Source organism: Ictidomys tridecemlineatus, chromosome 11 (genome assembly GCF_052094955.1).
Source record: "Ictidomys tridecemlineatus isolate mIctTri1 chromosome 11, mIctTri1.hap1, whole genome shotgun sequence".
NCBI classification, from domain to species: Eukaryota; Metazoa; Chordata; class Mammalia; order Rodentia; family Sciuridae; genus Ictidomys; species Ictidomys tridecemlineatus.
The window spans coordinates 99,719,945-99,731,033 of record NC_135487.1 but is presented as its reverse complement, the minus strand read 5'-3'; the positions used below and the strand labels follow the sequence as shown (position 1 = coordinate 99,731,033).

The window sequence follows — 11,089 nt, the reverse complement described above, 5'->3', positions numbered from 1 at the left end:
AGAAGGATGAAACTCCCTAGAAGAATAGTCATCTAAAGGAGAAGCAAGTCTGAATTAAGTATTAGAAATAAATGAAAATGGCTGAAAATAAAAATCATCTCTGCATATTCATATAAATATGAATCCTTTGCATGGCATGTGCTTTGACCCTGAAATTTTGTAAACATTACCACAAAGAGGTTGCTAACACAAATTCAAATTGGTAAGAACAAACTGACAGGGATTCCAAAGCCCATTACTCCTCTCAGTACTATGAGGCAGTTCACTGCAGAAAGAAATGGGAGCTCAAGGTGGGTGAATTTTACTCAGTGGCCCCAAGGTCAGGGGTCAGGTACCTTCTTTACTCAGAGTAGATGGCATCTGCTCTACATGGTCCTGCTCTCATATTCACCTGCTTCATGCCTGCAGGTTCTGGCCTCACCCTCCCAGACTACTTGTCAGTGTTGCAAGTCCCTTGTTCCTGGTGACTGCTGGGGCCCAGCTTTATGAAGCTTGCTGCAATCAGTCTGTGAGTACTAGCAGCCTCTTCACTGGTGGTCACTATTTCCCAAATACTCTGTGAAACTGGAATATGCTGATTTGGAGAAAACCTCACCTAGACTCTGACACATTCTTGCTCAAACATCTATTTTTCTCAAAACAATCAAAAGCATTTTATTCGCTTACACTTTTACTTTTAAGAAATAGTGTGTGTTTTGTGGATGAATGAACTGACATACATTTCCATTTGATTTGGAGATACCAGTAGTTTAAAAACACCTTGAACTCTTCTAATTCTTCATAAATACATAGTAGGCTTTTGTGATGTGTAGTCACCTAACTGTGCTGGGAAACACTAGAACTTATTCCTCTTATTTAACTGTGTTTGGTACTTATTATCCAACCTCCCTCTATCCCCCCTCTCTCTAATAATTATTACTCCACTTTCTCCTACTTTGAGACCAAAATTTTAACTTTCATATCTAAGAGAGAACATATGAAGTTGCCTTCTATGTAAAAATTATTTTACTTAGCATAATGTCCTCAAGTTCTGTCCATTTTACCACAAAGATTTTTAAGACTTAATAATGTTCTATTGTGTGTATGGATCATGGTTTCTATATCTATTTATCCACAGATGAGTACTGAGTTTTATTTCATATCTTGACTATTGTGAATGGTACTATAATAAACATGGGAATGCAGGTATTGTTTTGATATTATGATATATTTTTTCTTTGAATTTATACTAAGAGGTGGAATAGCTGGAACATATTTTGACCTATATTTAATTTTCTAAACAACTTCCATAGTGTTCTCCAAAATAGCTGTACTAATTTACATTTTGACAAGTAATATATGAGTAACCTTTTCTCCAAATCTTTGCCAGCATTTGCTATTTTTTCTCCTGCAATAATAGACATTCTGACTGTAGTGAGTTGCTATCTACTGGAGATTGGTTTTTCATTTCCTTGATGACTAGTGATTTTCACCATTTTTTCATATATTTATTGTACATTTGCTTGCTATTTTGAAAACTATCTATTCAGATTATTTGCACATTTTAAATTTTGTTATGGTTTGGATGTGAAGTATCTCCCAAAAGCTCATGTGTGAGAAAATGCAAGAAGGTTCAGAGGAGAAATAATTGGGTTATAAGAGTCACAACCCAATCAGTGAATTAATGCCCTGATAGGGATTGCCTGATAACTGAAGTGGTAGGGTGTGGCTGGAAGAGATGGGAATTGGGGGGTAGCTTTAGAGTATATATTTGTATTTGGCAAGTGGAGCTCTATCATTTTCTGCTTTCTGGTCATCATATGAGCTGCATCCCTCTGCCATACTCTTCTTCATTGATGTTCTACCTCACCTTGAACCTCTGTGAACAGAGCCAGCCTTCTATGGACTAAGACCTCTGAAACTGTGAGCCTTTAAATAAATATTTCCTCCTTTACAGTTGTTCTGGTCAGTCCTTTAGTCACTGGAACAAAAAAAGCTCACTAAAGCAATTGGATTGTGAAGGAGCTATTTTTGAGTTTTTTGAGATCCTTATACATTCTGGAAATGAATATTTTATCAAATGAATAGTTCTTGAAATATTTTCTTCTGTTCCATAGATCATCTTCTACTCTGCTGATTATTTCTTTTGCTGTGAAAAGCTTTTTGGTTTGATATAATCACAATTGTCTATTTTTACTTTTGTTGTGTATTCTTTTGAGGTTTTATGGGGGTGGGAAGAAACAAAAAAAAATTGTTTCCCCTATCAATGTTATAAAATATTTACCCTGTAATTTTCACTAGTATTTTCATAGTTTCCAGTCTTATATTTTGGTTTTGGATCCACTTTGAGTGGATTGGAAATTTGTTTTTTTCCAGTACCAATTTTTGAAGAGGCTTCTTCATGTTTTTTCAATGTTTATTCAGTATTTTCGATGCTGTTACCAAGAAACAGTTGACTAGAGAACTATGTCTTTATTTCTAACCTCTCTATGCTGTTCCACTGGTCACTGTGTGGTTTTTCATGCCAATATTAGGCTGTTTTAGTTACTATATCCCTCTAAAATGTCTCAAATCAGGTATTATATTGCCTCCAGCTTTGTTCTTTTTGTTTCACTTTGCTTTGACTCTTTGGATTCTTTTGTGCTTCCATATCAATTTTAGGATTATCATTTCTATTTATGAGTAAAATGTCTATCTATTTTGATGGCAATCACATTGATCTGTAAATCACTTTGGGCAGCAAGGACATATAATCATTTTCACTTTGCAATCTGCAAAGAGAGGTCTTTCATTTTATTTGTCTTCTCAATATCATCAGTTTTTTTTTAATTTTCATTATAAAGGGCCTCTGTCTTCTGTGTGAATTTATTTCTAGGTATTTGTTGTTGTCATTGTTGTTTGGGGTTTTTGTTTTGTTTTGTTGCCATTATGAATGGGACTATTTTTTCATTTCTTTCTTGCTAGTCCATTGCTAGAATGTAAAATGCTACTGATATGTGTATGTAGATTTTGTGTACTACAACTTTATTTAGTTTTTAATCAGCTGTAATAATTTTTGTTGTAATATTTAGTTTTCTCTATATAAAATCATATTATATTGAAGCTAGAATAATTTGACTTCCTACTTTCCTATTTGTATCCCTTTTATTTCTGTATCTTGCAAATTGCTCTGGTTAAGTCTTCTAGTTGTATGTTGAAAAGAGTGATAAAAGTGTATACAACTGTCTTGTTCCAGATCTTATGAGAAATGCTTTCAGTTTACCACATATGGTATGATATCGGTTATAGGTTTGTGTCATATGCAGCCTTGGTTATGTTGAGGTACTTTCCTTTGGTACCTAATTTGTTAAGGAATTTTACCATAAAGGATGCTGAATTTCATCAAATAGTTTCTGTGCATTTTTTAGATGATGATATAATTTTGTCATGTATTCTATTGCTGTGATATATTACATTTATTAATTTGTGAATGTTGAACCATCTTTGCCTCCCTGAGATCTCTGTGATAAATTCTGCTTGTTCATGTCAAATGAACTTTTACAGGTGCTCTTGGATTCCAATTTCCTTAAGACTTAAAAAAATTATAGCAGACCTATGTTTTCATGAAGAGCTTGGTTTTTGTTAAACAAAATAATAATTGACAGGAGTTTAGGATATAGGGGTCTTTGCTAAAGATAGAAAATGAGCCCCAGAGAGTATAGCATTTGGATTATGCTTCTATATTTAGTAGTTTGCAAACTTTGGTAACTCCTTTAACTTTTAAGATTTTATAATCTATAAAGGCAAGATTGTAATTCTTGATGGATAAAATTATTTTGAGGATGGAGATGAGATATGTAATGTTTGTGATATATTATGAGATAAATATTTGAACGATTACTATTCAAATGGGTTATTTTAAATATTTCTAGTACTTTTAAATTTTATTTTGTTGAAACTTACTGGAGTCATATACAAAATTAGAATTGTAGGTCCATTTTAGAGTTTGTTAAATTCCTTGGTGTTCTATATTACCAATTTTGTACAACAAAAATTTTTGAGATTTAACCTTTCATAGATTCTGCCAAATCTGGTCAAAATCTAGATACTTTTCCTTTAAAAATTTCCTAATTTATAGAACTCTCCCTGGATGGAACAAGTAAATGTATATTCACTTTTAACCAGAATTCATTTCTAACTAAACATATACTTATTTTTAAAACTTCATTTCAAATACAGTGAGCAGAAACTCTGCTATGTTTTCCTAGCTTAAAGCATTTGATTTGACCTCCTAAGCAAAAGATCATAAATCAGTACAAATATGAAAGGAAAAGAGGTGTTTGAGAGTAATGGCCTTTCTCAGTGCTGAACATTCTGATATTTTGAAGCATACTTATGTTTTATCCATCTACTTAGCTGCATTTCCAAGTCTCATATTTTCATATTACATATCTTATTATTTACTATTTTTGAATATTAAATAAACTGTTTTACTTAACCTTATTGGGAAAATGAATTTTGATTGAATTATAATGAAAAATAATACAACTTTACATAAATGGAAAATATGTATTAATTCATACTGATATGTATTCATAAATACTATTATTTTATTAAAGAGCCAACAGTTTAGCACCAGGTGGGCATCCACATGATTTTGGAAACACTGTCCTGAATTGAAAGCCTCAGTTCTTGATTGTTAGTAATTTATTGACATAAAACAGAACTTGTTTGCCTAAATGAGAAAAGAAAAATAATCTGAATCTGTTTGTTTTCATCTACTTTGGAATCCCTGAGGGCTAGTACTTTCTCTTAATATCCTATGAAATGCTTAGGATCATTCTGTGTGCATACAGTCCACTCTACCAGATGGCATTTGATGATTGTGTTTGTCTTCAACATGGACAGAAAATTAGTTTAGGGATTTGCTCCCTTTGAAAATTTCTTTAAGTGTCTACGAAATTTGCTTATTTAAATAACGACTTTTGTGTCCCTATTGATTCCTCTGATAAATTGGTGACTCAAATTCAGATACATTCGTTACATGATCTTATGGAGTTGACTAGAAAGAGAAGGTGCTTTGCTTTTTAAAGTTATTTTTCAACCTTCAAGCAATAATGAAAGAAAGATCTAACTTATCCTAATCATGTTCTTAAACATATATCAGTAAACCAAAGTCCAAATTCCAGTACTCTTTTTTAATGTAATTTCTTAATTTATATATGACAACAGAATGCATTACAATTCTTATTACATATATAGAGCAAAATTTTTTAATCTCTGGTTGTGTACATAGTATACTCACACCAATTCTTGCCTTCATACATGTACATTGGATAGTAATGATCATCACATTCCACCATCATTAGTTACCCAATGCCCCCTCCCTTCCCCTCCAACCCCTCTGCCCTATCTAGAGTTCCTCTATTCCTCCCATGTTCCTGCTCTCTATCAGTACTTTCTAAGGATTCACAGTAAACATTTCTCGTTCTTTAACCTGAGGCTAATGGACAAATAAAATCAAGTAGGTGTATTCTGCAGCCATCCCAGCCTTGCAATTCCTCAGACTCACAGGTAGTTTTCCCCACTACATGGCCTTTGCCCTTGCTAGGTCCTCTGCCTATTCTTTTCCTTATCACTTTCTCTCTCAGCTACTTCAAAGATCAACAAAAGTTCACATTTTCAATAAACCTGCTCCGATTACTTTTATATAAAACGGAAATCATCGCCATGCCCTCCATTATATGTTCTTCCTGAATCATTGTATATTTTAACAGCACATAAGGATCTATATTTTTCATTTGTTAATTCGATGTTCTCCACCACTACAGTGTGAGCTGCACTAGGGTAGACTTTTCATATGTGCCCTTCATTGCTGAAGTCCCAGTGTTTTACACAGGATGATACTCACAAATATTTGTTGAAGTAATGACTGCATACTGTTTGGTATTACTGTTATTTTACTCATTTGTAGTTAGGCACTTGGCCTAAAAATAGGTGGTATAACCAGGTCTGGAACCTGGGTAGCTGGCTCCAGAGCCTCCAGTAAATTCCCTGATAAGCCCAAAGAACACAAGTGCTTTTATTCTCTTTTCAATTCTTGAAGAAGGGGATCAGATTTGACTTCACTCAGCAAAGTAGAGATAGGAAATGCATTTACACTAAGGAAGATGAAACAGTTACTACTATTTGTAGTTTTAACAAAAGATGTATTATCCAAATAAATAAATTACAGAAACTATAAAGAAATGGTGGCAGAAATCGTGAGGTAATTGAAGACTTCTGCATTTTCTATTTACCAATGAAGTTACCATGAGGCTCAAATGAGATAAGGCATGTAAAATTTTAATATAGTTTGATATATAGTATGCATTTATTCTGAGATGGCTGGTTAGCTTGAATAAAATATTTTGAAATATTTGGAAAAATATATTTGGGGTACATATGTGCAAATAATCAAATTTTAGTACTTTAAGCATCATTGCTTCTGTGGCCTCTTCCAATTATTCCTTTTAAGAATTATTTCTCCCCTTCAGATATTAGCAAATAGTGATATATATTGTTTACACAACACCTAATGTACATAATAGATTTCAAACTCAGATGTATATCATACCACTCCTTTTCAGGTTTTTGACAGAGAAATTATGTATTCTTCTTAATTACTTTATCATTTGTTTCAGACCCTGAAATAAAAATAAAGGACTTGCTGACAGAGTCAAAGGAAGAAAATCATCAAATAAGAATCTTATTCTAAATCCTGGGTTTTTAAATGTTTTTTAGGGGCCCAACTTTATTTAAGAATGAAGCATGCATAAACAGTAAATAAATAGTAAGAAGATCAGTAAAGGAAAATAAAAGGAACAAGTGGAAGAAGGAGAGAAGGAAAATAGAAGTGTTGGAAATTAGAATGGAACAAATTATATTCCATGCATTCATGAATATGCCAAAGTGAACTTCACTAGTATGTAAAAATTATAATGCACTGACAGAAACATTAAGATAATTAAAAAATAGATGGGTGTAGTTCTGCATGCCTGTAATCCCAAATACTTGGGAGACTTAAGCAGGAAGATAACAAGTTCAAAGCTATCTCTGTAATTTAATGAGACCCTCATAAACTTAGTGAGAACCTGTCTCAAAATAAAAAATAAAAGAACTGAGGATGCAACTTAGTATTGAAGTGTTCTAGATTCAATCCCCTGTTCAAGTAATAATAATAATAATAATAATAATAATAATAATAATAATAATAGTACAAATTGACCATTTATACTGTAGGGTTTAAAAAATAATGAAGAATGCATAATGTTGATGCACTCTTAATAGCCTGAGATACTTAAATGGTAAACTGAAAAAAGCACTTCACTTTACCTCAGGGATTGAAATCCATTAACAGCGCAAAATAAGGACATAAACACACACACACACACACACACACACACACACACAAATTATATAAAATTCACAGTACTTTTATTCTACAAAGTTTCTTATTTAAATAGATCTTACACTTTCAAAGATTCAACATAAATCTGGACTTGTAATTGTGTACACAAAACTATCTTGTTTCAGAATGTGTTTCTTCTGACTTTCATATAAACGTAAGATGATAATTTTTTCTTCAAGGGAAAAAATATCTATACACTAACAAGCAAAAAAGAACAACTGTAACAGAACAACTAAATATATGTAAAAGGGAAAAGTAACATAAAATATTCAGTTTAAACTTTTTAGTGATAAATACAGTCTCTAGACATAACATAGTCCAGTGTTTTTTTTAAATAATCTAGTTGAGTATCATTATTTGTAGTTCTACTTTATCTTTTTTTGCTAAGAGTAGAAAATAAGAGAGAAATAGTAAGAATTTACTATCAGGTCCATTGAGTAATTTTTTTAAAAAATTGTCGTGTGTGTGTGTCTACAAGGATGCAATAGCATTTGGGAAAAAAATTAATTATACCAAGAAATAATTATTTTTTATTTTTTATTTGCTTGATTAAAAACTGAGCATAGTTAGGGTACAAGGGAAAAGGGAAACTTGGCTGCTAGTAGAGTGGCTGTTACTACAGCCCACAAGGAGGATGGCATTAGGGAAGAATTTCAGATACAACCATATTCACATATTTTAGACAGAGCCAAGGGAATTTGCTGATGAGTTCAATTGGATGATAAGAGGGAGCATTCAGGTTGAGAATAGGAAACCTGAGAAAATATGAGGATGGAGTTGCAGCTCTTTACCAAGATGATGAAGCAAGGAAAGCAACAATTCTTGTTTATCTGTTATTCTGCTTTGCATTTTGAAGCTGGTTAGGGGCAGAGACAAAACAATTTGAAAGAATTTCCCACAGCAACCTGTCTAATTTCCTGCCAAGTTTAGGGAAATGTCTTTCAGGGGAGAGGTGATATCTCCACCTGGTCAATAACATATATGTAAAATTCATTTAGAATTTATTGGATATTTCTCCTCCCTCTAGGGACATGCTCAGACAAATCCCTTTCACATCCCTCATATATCATCCAGATTACCTTCATCCATGACTGCATAAGGTGACTTCAATGGCTTATTTGAAAAAGAAATTATTGAATGCTTTAGAAGGCCAAACCCTAAACTCTATTGCTACAGAATTGGATGTTTGTTTATATTTTGGCTGTGGAAATACAAAATTCAACATCAAGATAAAAGCTATAGGTTTTATCTTCTTTAACTTAAGTAAGGAAGAGAAGGAAATAAAAGCCAATGTTTGTTGAAAGTTTACAAGGTGCCAGATGTTAGTCTGTAGGCCTTGATATTTGTATGTTTGTGTGTATATATATATATATATTTTTTTTTTTCAATTAAACCCCTCAAAAATCTATTAACATTATTATTGTTATAGACCTTCTATTACAGTTGCAATTGGGAGACAATCCTAAAATTCCTAAGTGGAACTTAATTTTGAAATCAGACTCTCTGATTCCTGATTCAGGATTCTTAACCCAAATTTTACCGGTTTAAATATTTTCTTGATATACTTTGAGCAGAAAAAAATTGCTTAAATATTTTAAGACTATAATCTTCACATGTCATTTAACACACTTATTAAATTGTAGAGATAGGGCTGGGGATGTGGCTCAAGCAGTAGCACGCTCGCCTGGCATGCATGCGGCCCGGGTTGGATCCTCAGCACCACATACAAAGATGTTGTGTCTGCTGAAAACTAAAAAATAAAAATAAAAATATTAAAATTCTCTCTCTCTCTCTCTCTCTCTCTCTCTCTCTCTCTCAACAAAAATTGTACAGACAGACTCTAAAATAAAATAAATTAGTTAAATTGAATTACATACATAAACTTTAAGAAAATCATTACTGCATTTTCCTGAATGATAACAGTGTGTACTTTTAGAAATAGTAGGATCAAATATAAAATTCTTTATTCTACATCTTGCTCTTAGTCTATGATTTAATCTTTATTTTTAAAATTACTAATGGATATTTTGTGCAGTTAGCTTCAATCTTCTATAAATAAGTTGATAATTGAATTTTTTTTTCTGAAGGCAACTGATCGAGAGGGAGACTCAATAACATATGGTATTGAGAATGGAGATCCTCAGCGAGTTTTTAATCTTTCAGAAACTGAAGTTCAAAATGAAATGATTTATAACTTGAATCTTTTTTTGTTTAGTGTTAAATATTGTACTGTAACCAAGAAAACAGACTTCTAATCAAATGCTTTCAGCTGTTTGTAGTATTATTTTACTTTTTTTCTATGAATGTTAATGAGAGCTGGGAGGATATTTCTGAACTCAGATATCTTGCTCAGGAGACTATTTATTTATTTTAAACATTTTTACTAAGTAAAATCCACTGAGGTGGAAATTTCCATTTACAGGCATAGCCTGGGATTAATTAGATGCCTTTAAAGCCGTCAACTAGTCATAATGACAAGGACATTTCTACAAAGAGTAATTTAGCACTAAACTGATCATTCAAAGGGAATCTCATGTGTCACACACACTTAAATTGAAACATGAGTTCATTCTTTAATTTCTAATTAATGTAGATAAGGTTTAGATAAGCATCATTTTATTTTACACTTTGAAAACATCAGAGATATTTATCATCATAACTATTGGGAAAACTGGGAGCAATGTGACATTGAAAGAAGGAAGCTATTTGAGTTCCAGAGAGATCATTTGCTTCCCTTCTGCAATATCAAGGTGGTGCTCTGACTTCTTATATGTTTGTTAAAGAACTGAGCTTGATATCTCTCTGGCATTTTGTTTGAGTGTGTTTTACTTACTGGAAGAATGGAACTGCAAACTTAACCCATGATTTTGAGAATAAAAACTTGAAAAATTATCTAGCCACTACTTCGGTGTCTAGAACACTCAGTATATAAGGCCAAATCAAAAAAGCCATGTGTGAATTCCTAGGTATTTTGAGGAACAACTGCAGTCTTACATGGAATAAGATTTTATGACCACAAAGTAGTAATGCTGTGGAAACTGAAGACGATAACAGTATTTTTTAAACTTTATATTCCAAAGATGAATAAGTTTCTATTTTAAAAATGTAAAGTCCTAACCATTTGAAGTTTCCCCACAGGGACATCAAAATCATAAATTAGCTACATTTTATGATTAATATTAAATAAAGAAAACTATTTCAAAGGGAATCATAAAGGAAACATGAAAACAGACATATAGATAGCTGGGATAGACTTAAGGATTCATATAGCATCAAATTTTAAAAGATAGATATAAAAAACAAAAAGCTAAAATATAAAATAAAAAAGATTTTTTTTCTGATGACATATAATATGAGAACACCTTCTCTTTTCCTTTCTGTCATAAACTCCAAAATCATTTTTGTATTTGTAATATTACACTCTATCTTTAAATGTCCATTATGCTAAAAGGAAAGAGTATTAAAAATAATTCATTAAATTTTTGAAAAAAAACTTTATTTCCTCCTGTCTAACTGAAACATTGTAGTGTTTAATCATCATATACCTTTTCCTTATTCACAAGCTCCTTTAGCCCTTGCAAACACGATTGTATTCTTGTTCTGTAAATTGGACTCTTTTAGCATCCTGATGGAAAAGAAAATGTTCATTCTGCATTACATATCATCAGGGAAAACACTATA

General features: G+C 32.2%; 1 protein-coding gene across 1 annotated transcript in view; it reads left to right on the top strand.

The window, feature by feature from the left end:
• The first annotated feature begins 252 nt into the window (after positions 1–252).
• Positions 253–11,089, top strand: part of LOC120885679 (protocadherin-15-like) — a 189,507-nt gene continuing 178,670 nt past the window's right edge. Inside the window, 2 exon segments of the mRNA XM_078027797.1 lie at positions 253–290; positions 409–508. Coding sequence (XP_077883923.1) covers positions 253–290; positions 409–508 — 138 coding nt within the window.